Source organism: Megascapheus bottae, chromosome 27 (assembly GCF_031878675.1).
Source record: "Megascapheus bottae isolate mThoBot1 chromosome 27, mThoBot2.hap1, whole genome shotgun sequence".
Classification (NCBI taxonomy): Eukaryota; Metazoa; Chordata; class Mammalia; order Rodentia; family Geomyidae; genus Megascapheus; species Megascapheus bottae.
In genome coordinates this window covers 11,777,191-11,804,934 of record NC_143535.1, presented here as the reverse complement: position 1 = coordinate 11,804,934, position 27,744 = coordinate 11,777,191, and the positions used below count along the sequence as shown (strand labels likewise).

The window sequence follows — 27,744 nt, the reverse complement described above, 5'->3', positions numbered from 1 at the left end:
TGGTGGATGTTTCTGACCCAAATACTGTTTTTAAGGCTGTCTGTACAGTGCTGAGCTTCTTCAGCACTGGAAACGAGGCCATGGATATAAATAGAGCAGCCAGTTGGCCTGGGAGTGATTCCCAAATGGAAGAAAAAAGGATTCCAAGTGATTTCCTACCAAAGAAAGCTTCTTTCCGGATAAAACTCTCAGTAGCTGTATCAGTGCAAATTCCAGATAGAGCACAGGAATCTCAATTACTTGGGAAATACTGGCACCAGGCCCTAGGCCATTCATCACTAAGGTTATTAAATACTAAGGCATGTTAGCAAAGAAAAATAAATTGAAAAAAACTCAGTCAATTTTTTAATTTTAAACACTCAAGTTAGATGCAGGCAATTCATTTTTTCCCCTGGTATACAGTCCTGTAAACACCTTTAAAAATAAGGCTCCAATTTCCCCAGTTCATCCATCACTATCACCAAATATTATTCTGTGTTCCAGTCAAAAGGAACAACTCAATATTCTTTGCAAACTTTCTGTTCCTTCTACAATTCTGCTTACACTCAATTATATTACTTTCAGAGTCCTCATGCACTCCCTCTACAAAATGACTATTACAGGAATTTATTTTTTTAAGAAAAGTTTCCTACGGATTTCTAACTTAACACCCTTTCAAACTGGTCCTCAGAATGTTTAAGGTCTGCTCTATTTTTCATAAATGCATAAAAAAAGGTTCAAGATGCTCACTGATGCCTCAAAATCGAGTAGTGTGGTCCAAACAAGTTAAACAAGTGAAAACAACCCATGGCTTCAGGGCTGGGAATGTGGCTCAGTGGTAGAGTGCTTGCCTAGCATTCATGAAGTCCTGGGTTCGATTCCTCAGTACCACATAAACAGAAAAACCATGAAGTAGCGCTGTGGCTCAAGTAGTAGAGCTCTAGCCTTGAGCACAGAGAGGCTCAGGGACAATGCCCAAACCCTAAATTGAAGCCCCACAAATGGTTAAGAAATAAAGAAGAATTTGGTTTTAATCCTGGTACTAGGTGGAAAACACCTATAATCCTTGCTACTCAGGAGGCTGAGTTCTGAGGATCACAGCTCAAAAATCACCCTGGGCAGGAAAGTCCATAAGATTCTTATCTTCAATTAACTACCCAAAGCCAGAAGTTGAGCTGTCTCTCAAGTAGTAAAACACTAGCCTTGAGCCACAAAGGTTACGTACAGCATCCAGGCCCTGAGTTCAAGTACCAGGAATGGAACACATATACATATATACGATATACGTATGTACGTACATACATACACACACATACACACACACAATTCATTTTCTATTAGAAATTAAGGGCTGGCTTCAAATTATGATTCTAAGATCTGTATGTTTTATTCCTCAGACCAGATTTTTTGCCAAAAGAATCAGATTTAGAGGGGGGGGAGTAAAGCAGAGAAAAATATGATGATTTGAAAGGTAAACTTGATAGCCTTTAAAAATGTTGTTAGTGGATGAATGCATAAACAAAGTGCAGTACCTACACTCAATGAAATATCATTTACAATTTACAAAGGAAGCCAATAGTATCATATGGGATTATGAAGATGAGTTGTTCCCTTTTTGTGTTTATGATGTTTGTATAAAATTTTATTTATACTCATGGGTTATTAACCTTGGATGTAATAGTCACCATATGATCAACCTACTAATAAAAGGAATAGCTATTTCTGAAAACTAGTTAAAGACAAGGTATTCCCATTTCTGAATTGCTTATATTCATTTAGTTCCAAGTTTAAACTGTTTGTTACTAACCTCTTAGTATGAGCAGCTAGTTTTCAATTGGTGCACATTTTGCACTTTAAGTTTTGCTGCCAGTTATTTCAACTTGTTTACAAACAACAACAAAAATCACTTGATAATCATAACTGTGTTCTATAATCATTGTCCCTAAGTAATTGTTTTGGCCACTGTGAATATTGAGCAAAGGATTGCTGACAAATCTTAGAATGTGCATATGCCAAGTTACGTCTCTAACAAGGATTACTGCATGTCCGTTTCCTCATTCTTACACCTGTCTCTATTTCTGTCTCTGTCTCTCTTGGGTATACTATTAAATCCCCCCTCTCTCTCCTCTCTCTGTCCCCCCTCTCTCCCCCCCTCTCCCTCTCCCTCTCCCTCTCTCTCTTTCTCTCTCCCCCCCTCTGTCTCGTATACTATTAAATCCTAACAACCTAAAAAATGAGGCCAATCCAGAATAAATGTATCTGCTTTTGGTAAACACTGGACGCATGTTTTATGCCTTCAAACATATGGTCATCCAAGGGACACACATTATGCACACACGAAAAGAATCACCTCTAGTCACACGTTTCTTCATGCAAACCCAGATGCACCTGTTTGAGAAACAATGGCAAGAACTTATTCCAGTCACCTTATAAAACCTTATTTAGTTTATTTATACCTGAGAAAAACAAGGCAGAGAGTTTAAGTGGGTGATTTAAAAGTAGGGAGATAAAAATTCCTCTAATTAGTATATGTTAAACAGCACTGATATTGTTCCGTTGAACTGAAAAAAATGAGGGGAATGCAGATAAAAAGATGGTGTCTGTACCTTCCTTATCTTCAACCTAAGTGCTTTCCAAAGGTAAAAAAATTGAGACAAATCTCCTTCCATACTTTCTTTTGAAACTGACAATATAATCCCCTTCGTAGAAAAGATGTCAGAACAGAATGCTTATCTGTAACTTTCACCTTATTTCCCAAAGCACATAAATTATTTCTTTTCTACTCATTAAAATTGGGCTAACATATATGCTAATTTCCATAACACTGGATTGGTCTGTAGGCAACTTATGCCCCCTTATTGAGAGCGCAAGTTCCAAATATTTATCAAATGAGAGAATGAAGTTAGTAATTATATTTTTACATCTGAAATTTCTTCTTTTCTAACACACAGGAGACACTTTATTTTCAATCACATTGTATTCATAAAACTGCTTTGTTCAATAGCAACTGGGAAAAAAATAGCAACTGGGCTGTGCCTCCGCTTATAGATAATAACCAAAGAAAAACTGCAGCCAAAGAAAATGTCATGGTGTTGGAGGCTATGGATAACAACTAGTAGAAACCTCTCATTGTAATCCATTTCAGTAGTATTTGTCCTTATCAATACAGAAAATAAGTAAAGCAGAGTGAAGGGGGAAGGGGTGTGCTAGTTACTCTTCTGAATGGAACTGGCTTTAGTGCTGCAAGTAGAATAAAATGTTACAGTCCTCTTGATAAAAATCTCTCAGAAAAAAATCTCTCTTGAAAAGCTCTCTATAATAACACAAAACACAGAGGGAAAAATGAGGCATTTTGTTATTTTTTAAGATTTTTTTTCTAAGATCCAGGTTCAGGCTAGAGTGACCCCCTTGTACTTTGGCAAGGATGGAGACAGATTGAGGGTTCAGTGAACAGACACTGTCAAGTGTCAAAACAAATCACACTTCCTGAGGGATCACGTTTTATAGCCCTGGAACTTCCTGTGAGAAATGTCTGCTTTCATCTTTGACCAAGAAAGTTAAGAAGATGAAGACTTAGGCCTGCCACAGCTCTTTATGCAGTATACAAATTCTAGTGCTCCCACTGTATCTGGGCAGAGCCTTTGGGGTTTTGCCCAGAAGGATACACAGGAGCTTACCTTTCTCTCAGCTTCCCCAGGAAATGAACAAACACACTCAAGCAAACACTCATCAACAGGATAGATGTAGAAACCTCTCTGCTCTGGATATTTATCTGTATCTATTTCTGAATAATCATTTCTGAATCCACTTCCCTATATACCAGTTGGTCTGTATTCACTCAAATATGACCTCATGAAAATAAACTTTCCACAATGGCTTATCTGTATCACTATTGCTGAATGTCTAACATCCACTTTCTGAACGTGCAAAGGTCTGATTGTGTCTTTCATAACTCAGGCATTGGACACTTGACTCTTAGTAAAATCATGGTGGAAGATAAGGCCAAATGGGAAGTTGGCCTTATCCTCTTATGAATAGATGCATGCCACCATGAAGAAAGCCTGCAGGAGAGCCTCCTGACAGGTAAGGATGCAGCTGGAGGCCATGCCACATGATCGCACCATGAGCAAGGCTCTCCCAGCCCCCACATCTGTGTTTCATAAATGTCCCCAGGTCAAATATTGTGGTTAGCACATACATAGTAAGACATAACATATGGACTTTCTCCCTACAAGGTAGGTAAGGAGTTACAGCCAATTGGAGTCTACAGTCAGGAAGTAAAACAATGTTCTTACATTATTGAAATTTATTATACTGTCATCTTATACTGTATTTATGGAAAACTGGAGCTTACAATGTCAATACAGTGGTTTTCATTGCCATTAGGAGATGTTCACAAGTCAAACTATCTCTTGGCAGCTTTTATATATCCATAATAGATTATTTGCATTCTAAGGAAAGAATGGAACAACTGCCCAACTCTCATTTTGTGAGTCAAAACGCTCTGTTTGGTATGTAAAAGCCTGGTGGACATCTCTTTATCCTTTAAGAAAATTGTAATCCTGCTTCCCTTTGCCTCTGTGATGGGGTCCTGAGTATTCTTAGCCCCCATCCCTGGTTCTACCTAGGGCTAACACTCGGCTTTTGTATGCTTTATCTTGAAGCCCCTTTTCACCTTTGCCATTTGGCCAGGCTGGTTTCCAACGCCTGTAATGACCTCAGGTATCTACTTGCAAGGTCTCATGTGAAAGGGTGCATTTGGATTCCTTCCTGTTTTCCTGATCTTCAAGTCAGACTTAGGATACTTGAATTCGTTTTATATTCTCAATATCAGATTCCTTGTCTCACGCAACTGTCACCTGTGGTCATGGTGTTTCCCAGGTGCCTGCTCTTGTGTTTTTCTCTTGCAGCCCAAGCTTGACAATATTTTCCTCCATTGACAGTTAAAGACCACATTAGAGCCAGGTACCAGTGGCTCACCTGTAATCCTACTCAGGAAGCTGAGATCTGAGGATCATAGTTCAAAGCCAGCCCAGGCAGGAAAGCCCATGAGATTCTTATTTCCAATAAAGTACTCAGAAAAAGCCAGAAAGGGTGCTGTGGCTCAAGTGGTAGAATGCTCACTTCGAACAGAGAGGCTCAAGGACAGAGCCCAGGCCCCAAGTTCTTCATCCCCTAGGACCAGCAAATAAATAAATCAATAAATAAGAACTCATCAGGGGTTTATCGTTGGAATGCCACCCTACCTCATAAACCTTTACCCCAAGAGTAGAAAGCATTTTATTCCTAAAAATAATTTTGTAGACTTTCATGAGCAAGATGATTTTTAACGATTAAGAATTTATTCTATTTCTATTCTTTTTCCTTTTGTGCCAACCCAAGGATTGAACTCAGGGCCCTAGGCACTCTCCCTGAGCTTCTTTTTGCTCAAAGCTAGCACTCTACCAGTTGAGCCACTGCTCTACTTCTGGCTTTTTTCTCTTTGAGAGTTAATTGAGGAGAAGAATATCATGGACTTTCCTGCCTGGACTGACCACAAGTTACAATCCTCAGATCTCAGCCTCCTGAGCAGCTAGAATTACAGGCACGAGCCACCAATTCCTGTCTTACACTAGGTAGACTACACCTATGCAAGAAGAACGAAGGGAAAAGGTGTCATCTGTTTTGTGACACCAGGGAAGGTGTCCAGGGAGAGTCTCCTGTTCGTAAGATGCTACACAGCTTGGCAAACTTCTGGAATATTATGATTCTCTTGTCTCAAACCCTGTTACGTGCCTTTAAAAATGAGATCCCAACATGTTTTCAAAAGTGAATCTGTTTATATATCTTTCTTATTTAACAATATAAACATCACACTTAATAAGATCCACCAGCCTATCGACCAAGCAGACAAACAAAAGCACTGTGACAGCTCTCCCTGGAAGAATCTAACATGGATAATCTGTGAGTTGGGAGGCGTTGTTAGCTCCAGTGATTGCTATAGAAATGTCCCAGGGAGGATGGAAGTTTAAAAGCAGTGGCAAAAAGAAGCTCAGGGACAGTGCCCAGGCCCTAATTCAAGCTCCACAGCAGATGAGAGGTGGGGGGAGAGGAAGGGAGGAAGGGAGAGAGAGTCACAGAAATACATAGACAGAGAAGAGGCTCAACTAAAACAAAAAACATTGAGTGTGTGCCCTATGTATGAGAGAATTCCTCTTTCCAAGAAGATCCAATTTCTGGAGCATAATATGAAATCTACAAAGTAAAATGGGCTCTTTCCAAATCTGATTTTGCACTAATCATACTACAGGAAGCAGCAGGTCTACACAGGTCCATAAAGAAGAAAATTGGAACACCTATAGTTCATTGTGTATAGAAAAGGTAATTGCTGCCACTCCTATTTTAAAAAGCCATTCACTTTGACACTGTGAATATGAAATTCCACCTAAACTTACAGTTACTTATTAGGTAGCTCTGGGAATAAATTTCTCAATGTATTGCTACAACTTTAACAGGAAATGATTAGCTTGCTGCAGCAAATCAATAAATAGTGGTTGTTACCCATTTTGAAAGTTTTTTCCCTTCTTCTCATATATTAATATCAATTCCTTGTACAAGGTGAGGGGAGTTCATTTTGACCTGTAAGTACATAATACGCCTTGACCAGACTCATCTCTCCTTCACTCTCTCTCAATAGCCCATTCCAGAACCAATCTCAAGTTTCACTGCTCCACTTTCACATGTGGCTGTAGACTATTTTGACCATACTCACCTTCTCTGTTCACCCCCCACCAGGCTCCATACCCTGGATGGATCTGTTTTCCATTCCTGATGTCCATGTTTTTCCTTCGGTATATGTTAATTGTTTAAAGGGGCTTCCTATGTATTTCACACATGCGCGTACTGTACTTTAGAGGGACCCTTCTCCCTACAATGTACACTCACTTTCCCCATCTTTCACCCCTATTATTGAGCAGCATTCAGTGACTTCCCTTCTTCACTCACAGATGCCATGTGTGTTGGTACCATTCACTCTCTATCATTCACTATATTATGTAACTTCAAAAACTAAAGGTAGGGGCCAGGAGTTTGGCCTAGTGGTAGAGTGCTTGCCTAGCATGCATGAAGACCCAGGTTCGATTCCTCGGTACCACATACATAGAAAAAAGCTGGAAGTGGTGCTGAAGCTCAAGTGGTAGAGCTCTAGCCTTGAGAAAATCCAAGGACAGTGCTCAGGCCCTGAGCTCAAGCCCAGGACTGGCAAAAAAAAAAAAAAAACTAAAGATATTTCCTCTCAAAATCATCACCTAACAAATGCAACTATAACCCCCTCTCGACATTATCCCGACATGGGCTCAATGGTTTCCCTCATTTGTAATCATTAGTACACATCTAGGACTCTCCTAGCAGAGGATTACAATAGCTCAAAACCTAGATACATAAGGTCATATAGCATAAGACTAAATGAAAGGATCTCTAGGATATGGAAATAAGAGCTTTATCTTGTGTGATTCTTGTTCTTAATGTACTATGTTATTTCTCTTCTCTTTTGTTGCCCTTTGGTTAATTTTATATTGTTGCTACATCTGACTTTGTTACATGGTATACACGTTTATTTGATTATTTGAAAGGGAAGGGGGAAAACAAAATGATTGGGAGGGATGGGGGGAGAGAAAAGGGGACAATAAAATTTTTTTAAATGATCAATCAGCCAGGTAGTATCTAGAAATATGTCCATCTGTTCTTTTACAATTAAAGGGATCTCAATTCATGGGTGGTGTGGACAACTCTGCTTAACTGTGGCTTAACCCATAAAGCTATGTATATTTTAATATATTTCCTTCTAGCCCTTAACATTAAATTCTTCAATTATGCAGAAGCCTCATTCTCTAAGCAAGATATTTGGCCTAAAGGTACATAGAATGGCTGTAAGTTTAATTTTTAATAGTAATGAATTTAGAGAACTATATAAAGTTTTTTTTCCTTAGTGAGAAACATTACGATTCACAGCTACCTCTGTGGATACAATAAGCTGACTCATAATGAGCGTTTACTCATCAAGCAGCCAGTTCTGTAGTATGCATAGACATTTCTAAATTAAAGATGCTTAGGGCAGGCAGGAGTTTGGCCTAGTGGTTGAGTGCTTGCCTAGCATGCACGAAGACCCAGGTTCGATTCCTCAGTACTACATACATAGAAAAAAAGCCAGAACTGGTGCTGGTAGAGCTCCAGCCTTGGACAGTGCTCAGGCCCTGAGCTCAAGCCCAGGACTGGCAAAAATAATGCTTAGGGCATTTGCTATCATGTTTAAGCTACAAGTGTATCCTTACCACTTAAATGACAATTTGCCCTCAAGCAGGGTTTACATACCAAGCCACTAAACCCCTATTACCTTGTAAATATCCAGAAATCCACACTGGTGGTCAAATCTGGTGTAGAGTTCGTTCAGCATGCTGATCACCTGCATGGGCGTACACTGGGCACAGATGGCCGTGAAACCCACGATGTCAGAAAAGAGCATGGTGACATCATCAAACTTCCTGGCCTGCACTTGCTGCCCTTGCCACAGCTGCTGGGCTACATCGCCAGGGAAAATCGAATACAGCAGATCCACTGTCTTCTTTTTCTCTTCTTCCAGGGCCTGATGAGTTCTTTCTAAAGTGGCCTTCAATTTATCCATCCTCTTCTTCAAGCCATCTTGGGCTTTCGCTTGCTCGCCAACCAAGATGACATCTCGGGTGGCGTCATGAATAGGGATGTCTGAGAGATGCAGCCCTCGGCCCATCAGCTCATCCAGCTTGTCCACGCACGGGGAGCCCAAAAACAAAATGGAATTTGATTCTGGGACGTGGATCATCTGTCCCTTGATTTCCATCACCTGTGAAATTGACATGGAATTTCTATCAGTGCTTTTCCCAATTATAATATCATCATCATCATCATCATCACCATCATATCACCATCAATTTAATGAAGTAATGCTTTATTAACTGCTGACTTATTCTGTTCATACAAATAAATTTTAATCTGATTCATCACCAGGGTAAACATCATGGTTTGTCATAGAAACATAATTGCTTTACATTTCCTTCAGTCAAGTTGCAAAGACTATAGTGAAATAGGAAATGAAATCAGTAAAAAGGGAGATGGGAAACAGACTTTCTTCAGGACGGAAGTATCCCCAGGTACAGGATAGAAGTGATTGACGGCCATTCCTAGCCTTTCAGTTTGCTTAATAATATTAGAATTAAGATAAGTCCATCTGGCAAAATAACTACATTTAACTGTTATTAAAAATAATCCTCCTTTCGAATAATAAATCCAGGAGCTTCAGCTGAATTAGAATCATTGTTTGGCTTTATCCAAGACATTTTTTAATCAGTTCTAGTCCAGGGGAAAAGTAGAATTTATTGCAATGACTAGTTTTTGGACAATTCACTTTTCTAATTCCTTAAAAAGTAAGAACTCACAGTTCAACAAAATGAGTACTAGAAAACTGGCACTTGAAAGGTCGGAAGGTCAAAGGGAAGTGGGGTAAAGAAGTGGAGGCAATGCAGTTATAAAATTCAATCCATAGCCTACGAAGTCTTCCTAGGAAAATTGACGAGAGGGGTGGAATTGGGAGAGATGGAGAAGAATGATGCAAGAAGTGGTACTGATCAAAAGGCACTGTACTTATAAAATGGAAATATTAAATGGTAACCCCTTTGTACGACGAATTAAAGATAAAATTTGAAATAGGGAAGGGAAGGGGAGAAAACAAGATGATTAAGAGGGGGTGGGGGAGGAAAACAGGGACAAAAACATGAGAAGGGGTATAAATGTGCGAGACGTAATGTACCTACTACCTGACGAATGGAACTGTAACCCCTCTAGATATTACCCTGACAATAAAAAAAAAAAACAGTGTAGGCAGGGGAAAAAAGATAATAAAAAGGTAAAAGATAGAAATAAATAATAATGTGAAAATCTCACAAACAGTCAGAACCAGGTGTCACTCAGTGGGTAATTGTCAGAAAAATAGCATGTCCATAAAGCTAAATGCACACACACACACACATACACACACACACACACACACACACACACACACACGCACACACAAATTAGGATAGCACTGAAGAAAATCAAGTTAAGATTTTTTTTTTAAATCTGAGGGCTAACCATTTAAATCCATCAATGCTCTATGACCTTTCCCTGGGAAAGAGAAACTGAAAGAATGTAGGGTTGACTCCGTGGTCTTGGCTTGGTATCTTGAGCACTGGGTCATTATTTAGGGGTGACAGGAAGAAGGGGCGTAGACCAGGGCAGGACACCTGGGAAGGAAGCTGGCTGTGATTGTGGGGAAGAAACAGGCTAAGATCTGTCGAGGAGGCTGGGAATGTCACCACCTCACTTTCACTGTCACATAAAAGACGTTTTCATAGCGTGACATAACGAGGCTGTTGGTAGACCCGAAAGAACAAACTGAAGATGGAGTGGGAAAGCTACAAGGGACTCAGAATTTTAAGTCTACAAACACATTCTATCTTCTTACTCACACCATTTACCAAGATCTTCTTCATATAAGGAAATAAAAAAATATTGAATGTTCACGTCATGAAAATGCTCACTTTGGAAAGTTTCTATCGGAGTTCAGTATTTCAATCTTATCACGTGCAACGTCTATTCACAGAAGTATATACTGGATACTCTCTATTTACTTGTTCTCGGTGATAAGAATGACCAGATAAAATAGGGATCCCAGTTTCCACAATCACCAAAGCCAATCTGCCCAGGCCAGACAACCAAGCAGAGAAGATCTCAATTTCCCACACAAGGTGGACTCACAAAAGACAGCGGATTTACAATCTGAATACAAAGGACATAATTGTAATTGCCCTAGAAAGTACTTTGGGGTTGTCTCTATAGAAGCCTTTAGGAGGGTTGTCATTAATGACATACTTTCCATTGTTAGATTATTAGGCTATTAAAGGCAGAGTAAGGAAGATATACATAATCTATATGCCTATCACTTAAAAATAATAAAGTTTTTTCATAAAAATCTAACAGAAGGACAAAAAACTTTCACAAGCTTTATCAAAATAAGAATCGCTAAAGATCATGAATTTAAACTTTTCTATTCCCTCTCCTTCCCTCTTTTCTTTATTTTCTCTCCCTTTTTCCCTCTCACTCTCCTCACATTTCTTTCCAATTATTTTCTTTTCTCCATTTACTTTCCCTTCTCTTCTCTACTTTACCACCTCCTCTCCTTGTCTCCTCCTACTCTATTTCTCTTTGGTCCCCTCTCCCACACCATCACCTGTATTCCATCTTTTTCCCCATTGGCTCTTTTTTTCTTTTTACACATCTTTTCTTTGTACTTACTGACTTCCACATTCCCTATCACCAAAAGGCCTTTCTCCTTTGCCTGCCTCTATTTAAAGTATGGAATTGGTAGATTTGTATAATGTGTGTATGTACATAAATTATATATAATTTGCTACATATAATATAATTTGAGTATCTTCAGTATACAGAGAGACTGAGTTGAATTGCTTTCATTACTGCATCAAAAAATTTAAGTCAGAGGTGGCTGTCACTGAGTCCCACCCATAAAACTAGCTAGTCAGGAGGCTGAGACCTGAGAGAATTGTGGTTCAAAGCCAGCCCAGGCAAGAAAGTCCATGAGACTCTTATCTCCAGTTAAACACCAAAAGCCAGAAATAGAGCTATGGATCAAGTGGTAGAACATTCCCCTTGAGCAAAATAATGTAAGGACAGAGTCCAGGCTCTGAGTTCAAGCCCCAGGACTCTCAAAAACAAGGAAAAAGTTTAAGACAGTAATTATGCACATTAATATGTGACTGTTGATATTTTAACATCTCTTCTGATTCACAGACTGTAGAAGGAAAGTAATGTTTATCCTCTAGAGAAAAGAGAAATAAAGAGAAACTTAATTTCTTTTAATGAGTTTTTTCTTATTTTATAATGGGTATATCCAACTGGAGCATTTGCACCTGTTGTCATAAATGCATTATGACTATAAGTGGAAAATAATCTAAATCATTCTCAAAAGTTTTTGTTTTATTATAATTATAAATTACTAAATCCACATGACTTACATTTATTACCTTAGCAATGTAGAAATCTATGATAGTACCTACATATTTTTATAGGGAAGAAACAGAATGGTACAAAACTACATAATATAAAATCTCTCTAAGGTCTTATTACATGCTAAATTATAATAAAGTTTCAATGGAATAACAAAATGTGCAAGAACTATGTCATAAAACCTATGATATTTCCAAAACTAGCAAGCATAATAAAAGGGACTAATTAAGTCTAGATTATCAAAAAAGTTAAGTCCTATCACAATGTTTATCAGGTTCTGCTACGCCACTTGCTTTATTTCTATATTTCTGTATGAAAAAACAGCTAAGGATCTTTACCACCTTATATCAGTAAATAATTAGAAGCTGAGTATATATCTTATAAGTGCAAATATTATATATTTAAAGTTTTTGCATTGCATTGGGTAATGAGTCTTTCAATATAACTCTGAAATTATGGGCAACGAAAGCAAAAATATACAAATGAGATTATACCAAACTTAAAAGCGCCTTTACAGGCAACAAAATTATCAACAGAATAAAGACATAAGCTACAGACTTGTCTTCTGAGAAAGCAAGCTGAGCAAGCCAAAGTCCCTACATTCCAGTCCAGGCACCCCTGGAAGGGAATAGGAGAGTTCATCATAAGTCTCTGCCAACTTAGTCTAATTATGTTGTCATTCTCATTAATATATTTATTTTAAGGTACTATGCCCTATAGGCAGATGTCTAAGCTTAATGTACATTTCAATCTATTAGTCCTAAATCTAATGCTTTGCTTAAAGAATGAATGTGTGAGCGGCTTTCTGCTCCTTCAACAGTAATCCATGTGAATTACAGTATGGATCCACTTTCCTCCCTTTGAAATTAGGGGAATGTGGATAACTCACATTCCCCTCAGTTTCAAAGGCTTTCACATTACACTGTAAAGAATTTAAATGTTGTCTTAGATCAGAATGTTCCCAAGTTGTGTATAAATTAACATATGATTTGACAAGATGCTGTGGACATAAACTCACTTAAAAATCATAATCTCTGGAGCAAAAAACCCATACAGTTTAGAGTTCATTCTCTTCTGCTTTTTCCTTTAAAATGTGAATGCATCATCTGATTTAATTTTTCTATCACTGAGTCAGTAGGAGTTGATATAAGAATGGAGAATGGAAGAAGTTAAGCTAAGTGGCCAAGCTCAGGTAATGTGCCGTCACGACCAGATCACGATTGTGATCTGAACATCCTGAACAAATCCACCAACACCAAAAACCATCTGAGAATCGTGTGTGTGTGTGTGTGTGTGTGTGTGTGTGTGTGTGTGTGTGTGTAAATGTGCTACGAGAAGCTCTCAGGAAACCTATGGTGCCTGGTATAAAGAATCTCTGCCTTGTATAAAATGTTTAACACTTTTCCTTCTCATGAGAAACAGATGGCATAGCCAAATGGCGACTTTACATCTTTAAAATGGGAATGATAACGTAGCAAGAAATCAATATAGACTATTATCCTGGGATAATGGAAGGCTCATAGAGCCTGTGTATATATCTATATAATTTGTACATATATAATTAGTGTATAAACGTATATCTACATTTATAATACATATATTTATATATTACATAACTGTATAATATAATATAATAATATGCAGTATATTCTAGTTATATAATTACTATATATTATATAATGTATAACATACTATACATATAATATATAATTATGTAATACATAATTTGTATAACACTGTTGAGCTTAAAATAGGTGAGAAAAACATCTAAGTGGCCCAAGAAAAAAATAAAAGCCAAACCATTCACTTAAAGTCTTAAGTGGAGGCTATAAATTGCCAACTTTGGATAGAGTAGCTTGGTGTTGCATTAGCAGCAACGGAGGGGCAGGCGAGCCTGAGATGCTTCACCTCAGCTCTGGCTGTGGACAGCGCTCCCGGGCTCAGGCATCTTCAATGCCCTAAAGGTCTCTGCAGATACACGTGACCCTTTTGCACATGGGTCCTCAAGGGTTTATGCTCAAGGGTTTTCTTCTAAATGCAATCAAGCCAAATGATCAAATGGTCATCAATGTATTATATATTTATATACATATATATGTGTGGATAAAGTTCATCAATTCATATGTATAAATGGATAAAATGTTGAAACAACTACCATTTCAGAAACATTTTAAGAGGATTAAATAAGCTGGAAATTAAATGCATAGTATATTTGTACCCATAATTATACATCCATATCTAAGTTTCACTAATAACTGACAACCCTCCCCAAATCCATCTTGATAAGCAAACCAGAATCCATGAGCAATTTACCTAATGTATCATAACTTGTGTGTTATCATAGAACTTAATCAAGACCAGAAGCTGTGACAGAAATAAAAAAGTGTTCCTATCTCCATGCTTTTGCTCAAAAAAAAAAAACACACATTGAAAATGAGGTACTCAAACCATTAAGCTTGAACAGTGACTAAGAATTCATCCCTTCAAGTACATCTATCCATCTGAAAACTAAGATATCCCCTCCTTTCTGCACCAATAATATTGACAATCAGGAGAGAAAAAGCATTATCAATTGTCATCCTCTTTTTTTCTCTAGTAATACCCATCAAGGTTATTGTAGTGGAGAATGACATTCAGAAAAGTAAGAATGTTGAAGAGATGACTGACACGATCTCCAGTCCTTCTGACTGTTCTTGTGATGAATTCTGACAATACATTTTCTATGACGTGATAGTGCCTGAATAAATGCTTCTAACTCCAGAGGGACTCCATGTCTTTGTCAGCTGGCTACAATTAGAGAAATACATATTGGCCGTGAGTTACCATTTCCAGAAAGACAAAATAACTATTAGTCTAGAAACACCAATAAGCCCAGCAAAAGAAAAAGAATAAAGAACATAACCAAACCAGCCAAGGGTGAGCATGCACGCGCGCGCGCACACACACACACACACACACACACACACTGAACTGTATTTCTTACTTGTCAGTACAATTCTATGGTATTTTCTGCATTCCACGTGGGCAGTAATCAATTTTAAATGATTCTTTCTTTAGACAGTGACTGAAGAACACGGCTCTTCATTTTCTGACCAAGATGTTTATTACTTTAATGTTCAGCAAAACCTGACAGGAAATCAAACAATTCAGCTGCTTTCTCATACAGCAGTAAAAATTAAAACTTGGAGAAAGTTTTGAAGGGAAAGAATGCCTTTCTGTGCTGATGGTTTTTTTCTCAGAAAGACTTCAGAAGTAGACAATAAAGTTGTAGTCAAAAATTGATCAATCTGTTGTCCTTAATGTACTAGGTTATCTCTCATCTCTTTTGCTGTCCCTTGGTTATCTCATATTGTTACAGTATCTCACTTTGTTATCTGATATATTGGATTTATTTGTATTTGGTTATTTGAAATTGGATAGGGAAGGGGGGAAAACCAAGACGGGGGGGAGTGGGGGGAGGGTCATGGGGACCAAGACATATGAAAGGTATCAATATATGTGAAGTAATGCACCTTCTAGCTGGCAAATATCATGTAACCCTTCTATTAATTACAATAAAAATATAAAAAATAAAAAATTGATCAATCACCATTGGAATGAGTGGCTCATACTTGGGATGTTTTCACATTTCAATGACTTTAGGATAAAAAGCTTTCTGGGCAAATGCTTTTCAAGGGCAGCTGTTTTATAAAGAATTCAGGTAGTTATTTTATTTCATATTGGGGTAGCATTACTTTTCCTCTGCACTCTAGAATCTGTGGATATAAGTAGTTTTAGCCTCCGGTATGTATTTAGATTTCCATATTACTATGGATATGGAAATACAGCCCTTACTAGCTTATATCCTAAATATTGCTGTTTTTCTGAAATGTTAAAAGAGGAAGAGAACACTTCTCCAAAGGATTTCTTTTCATCTTTTTTTTTAAGATAGTGTGTGTACTTTCAGAGCAGGGATATATACAAACCTAAGAAATAGTTACTGCCTGAAAAATTTTAATAGAAGAGGATGTGGGTATTTATTCATGTTCATCTTCTGTTTGGCTATTCTCTACAGAGATTAAAATTGAAACCTTACTGGGATCTGAAGCTCTGACAACATTAATTCTATGTTTTTCCTCAGCTAGCTATCTGTGACTCATTCTACTTTTTGATTACTATTCCTTCAAAATATTTACAGTATGTTTCTTGTGTCTCATAACCAATATTTACAGATTCAAAACCTCACTTTTTTTTAAGCCTGTGGTCAAAGCAGAAAAAAAATGAAAATCAAGACTGTAGTTTTCTGATCCTTTCCAAGATCATTGCTATGTCGGACGTATTTTCAATAAACCATGTTTTGCTTAATGTCTCACTAGGCAACAAAGGCTGCAATTTCCTTCTACGAATAGGTCTAATAGGATTGCAGTGAAAGGGCATATTGTGCTACAAATGAGTGGCTGCAGAACCTTATAGAGAATGACATGTTTCCTCTCACTGGTATCACAAAACTTTGCCACCCACGATTCTCACAAAATAAGTCAACTTCATTCCATCATTGTTCAAGTTACCTTTCAGATAAACATGGGGCTGGGGGGAAGCTGTATGTGGAAAAGAATAAATCCATGCTGGCCACAGGTAAACCTTGCCTCCTGCTGTTTTCCATCGATTATTAGAATTAGCACTCCCAACCCCCAAACTCTACCCATCTTTGAGGATGAAGTTGCTTCTTTTTTCCCATATATTTTTATTGTAATTGTAACTGATAGAAGGGTTACATTATATTCACCAGATAAAAGGTGCATTACTTCACAAACATTGATACCCTTTCTCGTGTCTTGGTTCTTGGTCTGCATTTCCCTCCCCCCAACCCTACCCCTCATCTTGTTTTTCCCCCTTCCCTATCCGATTTCAAATAACCCAAAACACATATATAGAATATATCAGATAACAAGGTGAAATACTGTAACAATATGAGATAACCAAGGGACAGCAAAAGAGATGAGAGATAACATAGTACATTAAGGACAATAATCTGGAGTTGCATCTTCTTAAACGATCTCATCTCTGGCTGTACATTAAAGTCACCTAGAGATGTTTTAAAAACTGGCAATCCAAGTCCACCTATGAGGAATTAATCAGGAAAGGTTGTGACATTTCATGGGCACAGTGTTCTCATTCTGTTTAAAGAAATCACACACACACACACACACACACACACACACACACACACACACACACAAAAAGAAAACTAAGACTTTAAAATACTATTTTACAATGAATGGCAAAGTCCTTAAGGTATGAAAGTTATCATTTGGAATGACTTTAATATTAGAAGGTGTTTAAGAAAGAGAAACATACCCAATGCTTAAAACTGGCGATCAGTATGTTTTTGCTTTCCATCAAGATCATTTTTTGGCACTCTTTCTATTTCTCTCCTGTAGTTGACGAAGCTAAAGAGCAAGCTGTGATAGGTACACTTTGTGTTCCTGCTTTTCACAGCTACTTTTCTTTAGTAAAGAATCCACTGGACAGGAGAAATGGAGGCCCAGCAAATTAAGGGCAGGTAGAAATCCTTACCAATGAGTTCACAGTAGTGTTTTAAAATAAAAAGCAGGGTAGGGGCTGCAAATCTGTGTTAGAGATAAGCGTTTGCCTAGCATGCATGAAGCCCTGGTAAGAGTGGGGTAAAATTTGAAAATCACCATATAGCTCTTCCCCCCACCTCCAGTCCATAATAATATAATAGATCCAGGCAAGGATCATAAATGATTCTAAACACATTCACTCCCAGGGAGAAAACAGTCTCTTCAACTCGTTCATGTCATCCGCCTAGTGACCACTGACTCGTTCGTAAATAAAAGTTCCCCTTCTCATTGAAGAGATAAGCAACAACATCTCAATAACCAAGTGACCTAAACTAACCCAAAGAATGGCATATTATACGTCCCTTGCTATGATACAACTGGAAGTCTACAACCACATCTGTGTAGTCATGTTCAAAAACACACATCAAATAAAAAACATTCTATATATAATCGAATCATGAGAAAATTAACTGGGAAAAAATCACATTGCAGATTTATGAACAGACAACAAGAGATCATTTAGAATAAAAGATAAAAAAGAACCATGAAAACTAAATGCAATATGTAAGACTTAATTGGATTCTAGCAAAGATAAGCTACGAATATAATGTTGGACATACTGGCTAATCCTCTCTAGGGAAGCAGAGGCATCTAACAATCTCCAGATTCTTCTTCTTCATACAAATGGAATAATACAATCATGTTTTCACCTACATTTGTCAGATCATTTTAGATCTTAAGTCTACAATGTACTTGGAGTTCATTTTTAATTGTGATATAAAACAATCATTCACATTTTTTCTTTCACAGGTGGATGCCCTATTGTCCTCACACTATTTGCATGCTTTCCCAATTGAATTATCAAAAATAATATGCCAATAAACACAAGAATTTCTTCCAGACTCTCGACTTGTCCCATTGATTTATGTCTGTGGCCTTGAATATCATAGTTTCCCAAAGAATTCTGAGGTTAGAAAGCATTAGACTTTCACAACTGAACAATGCTTGCGTGCCTTGAATTCCATACAAATTTTAGGACAAGTTTATAATATTTTTGAGATGGAAAATCAGCTAGAATTTTGATAGACAGTATAAAGAGACTGTAGACCGTTTGGGGCAATGTTAACAATATTAGTGTTAACAATGGTAAGTCTTAAAATCCAGGAAATCAGGTGTAAAAAAAAAACAAACAGGAAAGCAAGAAGAGAAAATTTACAATTAAAACATTAACAAGATACTTAACTTTCCTGATAATATTTTGTAGGTCTTTGACTCCATTTTTCCAGTTTTTTTTTAATGCTATTAGAGTTTTTTTTCTTTTGCTTTATCTCTATATGGAATACAATTTATATTGGGTATAGTGATCTTTTTTTCAGATTTTCTTTAGGGGCCGGGAGTTTGGCCTAGTGGTAGAGTGCTTGCCTAGCAGGTACAAAGACCTGGGTTCAATTCCTTGGTACTACACACATAGAAAAAAGCTAAAAGTGGTGCTGTGGCTCAAGTGGTAGAGCTCTAGTCTTGACAAAGTCCAAGGACAGTGCTCAGACACTGAGCTGAAGCCCAGGACTGGCAAAAAATAAGTAAGTTGTACATACGGTTTCAGTTCAATGTATCAATGTTCAAGCCAAGATGTATTAATACATAAATTGATACATTGAAGTGTCAGCACTTCCAGCATTCCCCCCTCTTTCCATCTAACTTAACTCCACCCACCCCAAATTTTTAATTTTCCTATGTGTACATCAACTGTTAAGACTTCATTCACCCACCATACCTCTTTGCATCTGTCTGCATCCCCCTTCACTTAATGATAAAGAGGTCTTATATTCTTCAAAATTCATAAAGCTGTTCATTGGTTTAATTTTGGGTCTACAGCCTTTTTTATCAGCAGAGAATATCATTTTAGCTGTGAATAAAGTTATGCTTTTCCAATTTGAATGACATGTGCGCACATTCCTTACAAAATTGCATTTCCCTAGCCAAACTAGTTCAATGACAAATGGAGGCAGGCAATATTGTATTTTTCCTCCAAAGTAGATGGAAAGCATTTCAGTCCTGCAATGTATTATTACTTATTAATTCATTTTAATAATTTGTTATTATTATTAATTTACTATTAATTACCATATAAGTTACCATATTAATTGCCAGATGGGACTGTGAGTTTATGCAAGATTCAATATAGGAGGGTGAGAAAGTAACCTTTCTGTTTCTAATTTGCCAAGAATGTCATGAAAAAATGTAGGAAAAAAAGCATTTGACATTCAGACATCTATAGACAATATTTTTGATATTTTTTCTTTATTGCATTGATACTCTACATTGATTTGTCTGGAGATGCTAATAGAAACCTAGAACTTATTCTGGAGCAAAAAAAAATATCATTTGGTTGACTGAGGATTTTGCAGCCATATTTCTGAGATACCAGAACAAAGACAATACATTCTCAGATCAGTGTATCAGGTAAAACTAGCCTCAAAAAATATTTTGAAAATCTTTAAAAAAAAATTAAAAAGCATTTTGAAAGTTCTTTCTACAGTTCTATTCTTTCTAAAGCTTGTGGAGGCCAGTATGAATTCTTGAAATGTTTCATAAACTTTACCAGTAAATCTTGATCACTCATTTGTATCACTGTCATTTTATATAATAGACTCAGAATAAAAAAATACTGAATAACTGGGTAGTTTGTCTTCTTGTGATTCCCAACTAAGAAGATAGGGGACTTTTGGCACTTTCCTTGTCCATAATCTAGAGGTATACCAAGCAGTTCTACCTATTTTAAGAAATATAATGGATATAAAAGCCTTCCATAAGTGCTGTCCTGCTTTTCCCTAATATATTTATTAGTTCTTGGCTATACCACAGAAAATTCTCCCAGTGGATTGTCAAAATATCCATTAAGTATGTGAGAAACAAACCTGGCATGTTAGTTAGTCCTCATCCCAGGTAAAACCATGTAACTCACAGGGTGTGCCTTGTGAAATACCAACAGCAATGAAATGCTGAAAGCCATGTGTCCTGAGCTCCTATCTTCTAAGTCCTGCAGCAGCAAAAGAAAAACTTGAATGCTACCAATTTCCCTACTCGGTGATTCAATCGACTTTACAAGGAATTCAACCATTGCTGGGGATAGGAATTCATTTAAACTAGGCAGTTTAGATTCCTACCCATAATCCTAGTCACTGCAAAGGAAACAAAAGACAGTGTTCAAATAGATGGTATGCTTCCCCTAAAATGGACCACTTCCTGCCAAAGAATTACCTAAATGACCTACTATATATCTATCAATCCCTGAATGTAGCATTAAGTAAATTAACCTACTCATTTCTCTTACATTGGGAATAAAGTTATCCCCTGTCTTAGCTAGAGCTACTATAAGGTAATATAAACTTTTAAGCTTCTGGAGGCTTGCAAGTCAAAAATGAGGATCACAGGAGAGAAAAGCTATTGGGAAGGACTTTCTTCCAGATGTCATTTTATAATTTTATTGTAAAGGTGAGGCACAGAAGGGTCACAATGACATAGCTAAGGTCATGAGTATTTTTCTTTTTGAACAATGTCATCCCCTCCCTCATTTTTACCCATCCCACCACCCCTTCCAACTCACTTCCAACACAGCCATCTGGTGAGTATTAAAGAAGAAAATCTGTAGACAATTGATTCAAGTCATCTATTTTCACAACCTCTCCTGGAGAATTAGTGTAAATGCCATGCAAATAGAAAGCAGACACTTAAACTGCCAAAGTAGGCCTGGAGGCATGGTTCAGACAGTAGAGGATCTGACCACCAAGTCAGCAGAGGGGCCCAGTTCAAACCTCAGCACCTGAGTCTCTTTTTGTAATCATCCTTTAAGGAACCATTACCTACTGCTAACAATGATTTGATTTACTATGGACATAAAGTTAATGAATTCAGATGGATATGAAAGGTAAGATTACTTTAATTTGTCCATGTTCTTATTATCTAAAATTAGATTACTGGACATCTAATTGTGAACCAAGAGTTTTCTAAATCAACAGCTTTAAATTATAATTAAATCTTGTATTAATACTTTTTATCTATTTGGTTTTTTTCCCCCCTTGAACTTTCTTTTTTTTTACCATTGTAAGATAATAGACACTGTCTCATACACCACGGAGTCCATCACCCATGTTAATTTATGAATTTGTTCTGCTGAATATTATACATACATTAGTCCTATCCTATTAAATAATTACAGCAAAGGACATAATGCCAATAAAATTTACAATGGATTTGACTAATGGCTAACTCCATAAAAGTTTATGAGGCATCTTTTGTGCATAAGTCTTAATCATTAAGATTCAATTCTATAGATTCTTGTCCTTGAGAAATTTTCATTGAAAAACTAAAATAAACCAGCTACTCAGGAGGCTGAGATCTGAAGATCCTGGTTCAAAGCCAGCCCAGGCCAGAAAGTCTGTGAGACTCTTATCTCCAACTGATCACCAGAAAACTGGAAGTGGCACTGAGGCTTGAACTGAAGAGCTCAGAGACAGCACCCAGGCCCAGAGTTCAATCCCCACAACTGACCAAAAAGCTGAGTGCCAGTGGCTCATGGCTACAATCCTGGTACTAAGTATGCTGAGATCTGAGGAGATCTGAGGAAGCCAGCTGGAAGCCAGCTCAGGCAGCAAAGTCTGTGAGATTTTTATTTCTAATTAACCCCATGAAAGCCAATAATGGAGCTGTTGATGCTAGTTGTAAAGCACTAGCCTTGACCCAAAGAAATATTTTTTTTTCTTAGTTCAAGGCCCAGGACCAATACACACACACAAAACTAAGATTTTAGGAAAAGTAATTAGTAATTATCCTAAATGTTGATAACCTGGCACTGTTAGGAAAAGTTTCTCCTGGTTCAGTACAAAAAAAATGAAATTACATACTTTTTTTTTTTTGGTGGGTCATGGGGCTTGAATTTGGCTTGCGTACTCTCCCTGAGCTCTTCAACTCAAGGCTAGCACCCTACCCTTGAGCCAAGCCACCTCCCCTGGCTAATAACTTATATTTAAGTTAGTTAAGACAGCATTTCAGAAGTAGAAGATACCATTACTCACAAGATGAACTATTTAAATCTGTATGTTTAAAGAACCAACATATACTCCTACTTTAAAAAGTGATTATATACCCACACTATGCTATTTCACATAGAGTCTCCTGATCATAAAAGTTTCTCAAAATTAAGGGTAATATCAGAACACTGATTTTTTTTTGCCACTCCTGCCTTGAACTCAGGACCTGAGCACTGTCCTTGGACATTCTCAAGGCTAGAGCTCTACTACTTGAGCCACAGCCCCACTTCTAGCTTTTTCTATATATGTGGTACTGAGGAATTGAATCCAGGTCTTTGTGCCTGCTAGGCAAGCATTCTACCACTAGGCCAAACTCCCAGCCTAGAACACTGATTTTTGATAGCACAATAATGCTTTCAGAAAATAAACATGAACAAAGATTTTAGCCTTTAATTGCTATCTCATATATTAAAGCTATGGTCAAATATATTCACATGTATACACACCCACACACACACACACACACATATGCCATACATATATGTGTCAGCTGTGGCCCTATGAGCCTTAGTCCTGGCAGTCCTGTCTCTTCTCACAGCACCATGCTGCATACACAACTCAACCTCTGTCATCCAAGAGTGTCACAACTCTAGCTAGCAAGTTGCAGGCAAGCTCTTGGAATAAATGCATCCCCAAAAGCTATTCTTTTACATGTATATCTGCCTTCAGCATTTTAAGTTAGAACCTCCTCATCACATATTGTATCACTTAAGCTTACAACACCATAATTGCAAATTTTTTTCCTTGAACAAACAAGCTATTAAAATGAAATGCTCCAAATCAAATACGGAAAAATTACCCAAGTATTTTTTTAAATTCTGTTCTGTCTCATTTCCCTGTTTTATTCCCTTAACAACGCTTATCATTATCTAAAATTAGCTTTTATTCTACTTTTTTAAATCAAGGTATAATTTGCACGTAGTAAAAAAAAATCAGCATTTGCGGTATGCAGAAAAGCCTGTCTTTATACCAAATTATATGTGACATAACAAAACTGACAAACTCACAATGAAGAGGAAAGGGGGAAAAAAAGCTCCGAAAGCAAGTGTTAGGTACGCTGTTTGCCTTTCCTTCTTGGTAAGCGCTGTACAAAAATCTGTGTTTAAAGACAAAAGAAACAAAATTGTGCAAGTAGGTACTGGATACTCCTGGGGAAGCCAGCTGTTCTAATCACATTACACAGTGATCTTATCACGCAAAGAAGCAAGGCATACAGCCACTTCCCCACTCTCCTATCTCCCCTGCTGCCCCTCGCAGGACAGTGTTAATAGGGAGAGTACACGTTTGAGATTCTAGACTTGTGTTGAATCAAGGATCCTTGACTTACAGACTCCAGACAAGCAACTTAGCAGATACTACTACTACTTGTATAGAGTTGGTATCAAGGTTGAAGAAGATAGAGAAAAATAAAAATGATCATTTCTGGTACAAACAAGATCAAAAGCAGCTGACAGGTTATTCACTCATGAGGAAGAGGAAGAAGAGGAGAAGGAGGAGGAGGAGGAGGAAGAGGAGAGAAGAGGATATCATAATACTCATTATTCCAGCCAGAAGCAGGTACCAGGCTCTCTCTGGACAGGTCTTAAATGTCATATAACTCTTCATAAATAAAAAGCTGCTTCTTTTGTGTATTTCATGGAGTCCAGGTAGGGGGGGGTGTGTATGTGTGTGTGTGTGTGTGTGTGTGTATTGTGTATACATCTTAGATCTTGAACTCAGGGCCTGGGCACTATCCCTGAGCTTTTGCGTTCAAGGCTAGCACTCTACCACTTGAGTCTTGGCTCTACTTCTGACTTTTTCCATAGTTAATTTGAGATAAGAGTCTCACGGACCTTCTAACCTAAGCTTGAACCATGATTCTCAGATCTCAACCTTCTGAGTAGCCAGGATTTACCAGTCACCAGTGCCTGGCTTTGAGAGGTATTTAAGTCTTGTGTTTGAACTTCAGGAATATTTAGAGATTTGTGACAACTCCTTTCTCCCTTAGGCAACACCTGTATCATCCCTTTGCTAGATTTGAGAGATGCTACTCAAATACTTTCCTTAATCACACATTGGGAGAATTGGTGGGGGGGAGGGGGTTGAAGCAGGAATTTATCTGAGTTTCGATGAAAGACAATAGAGATAGAGGAAGCTCTGTCAACTACCCTGGTCACAGATCTCTGGCTTGATTTAAGACCCAAGAGGACAAGAAATCTGGGATGTATACTTTGCACTGCTTCTGTACACTTAGGTTCTTTAAAGAAGTGTCTCTTTGGGGACCGGAAGCATGGCCTAGTGGTAGAATGCTTGTCTAGCATACATGAAGCCCTGGGTTCGATTCTTCTGTGCTATGTACACAGAAAAAGCCGGAAGTGGCTCAAGTGGTAGAGTGCTAGCCTTGAAAAAATACCCAAGGACAGTGCCCAGGCCTATTTAAGCCCAGAGTTCAAGCCCCAGGACTGGCAGTAACAATAATAAGAACAACAACAACAATAATAATAATAATAATAATAATAATATACCCTATTTTCAGAGAGTTGTATGTCTCAGCAAGTTATTGGAAGCCAAGTCATTCATTGGCAGTAAAGAACCTGAGGGAAAAAATCAGAAGACTTGGGGCCAAATTTCAGAGCTTTTCCAAAGAAGAGGACCTTGGAGCCCAACTACAGGCTACAAAGGTTCCATAATAGTGTCGGCTCTTGAATGAAAGCGACAGACACAGCACTAAAATCCACATGAATCACGAAGACAATACACTGGCTGATGACCCATGAAGAAAAGGTTTTAGGGCTAATCATTGTTTGAGCCAGGGTTCAAATCATGTCTCCAGGACTAAGACTTTTCCTCTGCATGGCCTTTAAGGTTAGGGGACCTCTCTTTACTGGTGACTCTTGACAGACCCAGATTCAAGTTCTACTAATTTATCCCTACCACAAAAGAGTGGTACCCCAACCTCAGGATTCTATCACCTGTTCCCCTGAAGTCAGGTTGTGAAACAGATTTCATTGCTTAGATTCTCATTATCCATTAAGAGTAGAGGTGGAAAGGCAGGGCTCACACCTGTCATACTAGCTACTCAAGAGACGGAGATCCGAGCATGTCAGTTCAAAGTCAGGAAAGTCCAGGAGACTCTAGCTCCAATTAACTACCAAAACAGCCAGAAGTGAATCTGTGGCTCAAGTGGTAGAGGGCTAGCCTTAAGCTAATAATAGAAGCTCAAGGACAGCACTAAGACCTGAGTTCTAGCAGCACACAGCACAGATGCTACTAGATAAGCGTGGGGTGGGAGAGGAGGGAAGAGATTATCACTATAGACCTTTCCCTTTAGGAACCGTATCAAATGCAGCTCTTCACACGAATATGCAGATAATTAGGACTTTGTGGCCTTGGGATAATCTAAAAGCCACATTGCAGGTGACTTTCCACTAAAATTAGCAAGCTAAATCTTTTTCATCCAATTAACCATTGACCCGAAAGCATTAAAAGCTTCAGGTAGCATGTATTTAAAGCAAATATTCAAACTGACATAAATATCTTCCACCAAAGGGAGAAAAAAATGACTAGCTTCACAAAGATTAGAATTAATGAAGAAAATGTATAACAATGTCAGAAGAAGTCATTCATCATTCCTAACAAAGTTATTTTCACAGGAACAAGATTTTTCTAAATGAGAAAAAATGAGAAGCTCTAGAGTCAAAACAGCCACAGAGAGAGAAATGTTAATTGAGATGGAGAGAATGAGGAAGTAAAGAAAAACACTGACAACTAATGTCAAATATTTGCTTTAGAAAACTATCAGAAAGGCAGGCACTGGTGGTTTATACCTGAGGCTGAGATCAACGGATCCCAGTTCAAAGCCAGTCTAGGCAGTCAAATCCAATAGATTTATCTCCAATTAACCAGCAAATTAAGGATTAGAGTAACCAGCCTAGAGCAAAAAGGCTAAGCAAGAGCATGATGCCCTGAGTTCAAGCCCCAGTACCAGTTCAAACAAAACAAAACAAAAAAGCAAGGAGGGATCAAGGAAAGGAAAGGAAAGGAAAAGAGACAGGGAAAGGAAGAAAACCAAAAAGAGAAGACTATCAGATCCATGAAAGATAACATTCCTTGTGGTTGACAATCAGATACGATATAAACTTACTGACCCATGAAAATTTTCAAATTTACAATTTCAAGTCAAGTCTTAAACTCCAGATATGCATTGTGTCTAACAATATACAGAGGTACCACATGAAAATTTACCTTTGCCAGTTTTGCTGCCTTCAAACTTCTTCACTGCCTGCCCTACAAATCTTACAGACTAATCCCTTAGAAATAACATTTTTCACAACACTGACCACTTCTTTTAAAACCTGGAATGGTCCCCGGTATTAGTTACGTTCAGTCTAAATCTCCTGTCCTGGATTTGAAAATGCTTTATAACTTACAGCGGCCTTTAACAATCCCATTTTCCATACTCCTTAACCGTTTCTTTATATGTCATTTTCATCTCTGCCTGTGCAGCTACACAGATGGTGAGTATTTCTACCTCCAGAACATTTCTCATGCAGATTTTCCATGGTGGAATTAGTAATAATAGTCCCCCAAAGACTTCCATGTACTAACTCTCACAACCCATAAGCACCATGAGATGATTTTCATGTAACCGTGTAATTATACCATGAGATAAGGATATTGTTCAAGATTACCTCATTGGAACCAGGTAATTGTACGATGGAAACTGTTTCTTGGGGTTCATTCTGAGATATGGAAAAGGACCACAGGCCAAGCAAAGAAGCAAACTCTAAATAATTGCAAAGAAATGGATTTTTCCCTTAGGGACTGTTTGGTCTCTGGGAAAAGAACATGGCCCTAAGTGAATTCCCAAACCTTAATTATGACACCCTCCCCACCACCAATTTTGTTTCAGACTGATCATCAGAGCTATAAAATCTTAAATATATGTTGCTTTTAAGATTCTCAGTTGCAAGAATGAAACAAAAGCAATCAGACAACTATTAGACTCCCCAATATGACCTTCGATAAGCACTATTAATATCCATTACTACTTTCTC

At 37.8% G+C, this 27,744-nt stretch overlaps 1 protein-coding gene across 1 annotated transcript in view; it reads right to left on the bottom strand.

Moving 5' to 3' along the window:
- Gucy1a2 (guanylate cyclase 1 soluble subunit alpha 2) overlaps positions 1-27,744 on the bottom strand; it is a 187,504-nt gene that overhangs the window by 76,222 nt on the left and 83,538 nt on the right. Inside the window, exon 5 of the mRNA XM_090319588.1 lies at positions 8,351-8,836. Within this exon, the coding sequence (XP_090175714.1) occupies positions 8,351-8,836 (486 nt within the window). The remainder of the gene's footprint in view (positions 1-8,350; positions 8,837-27,744) is intronic.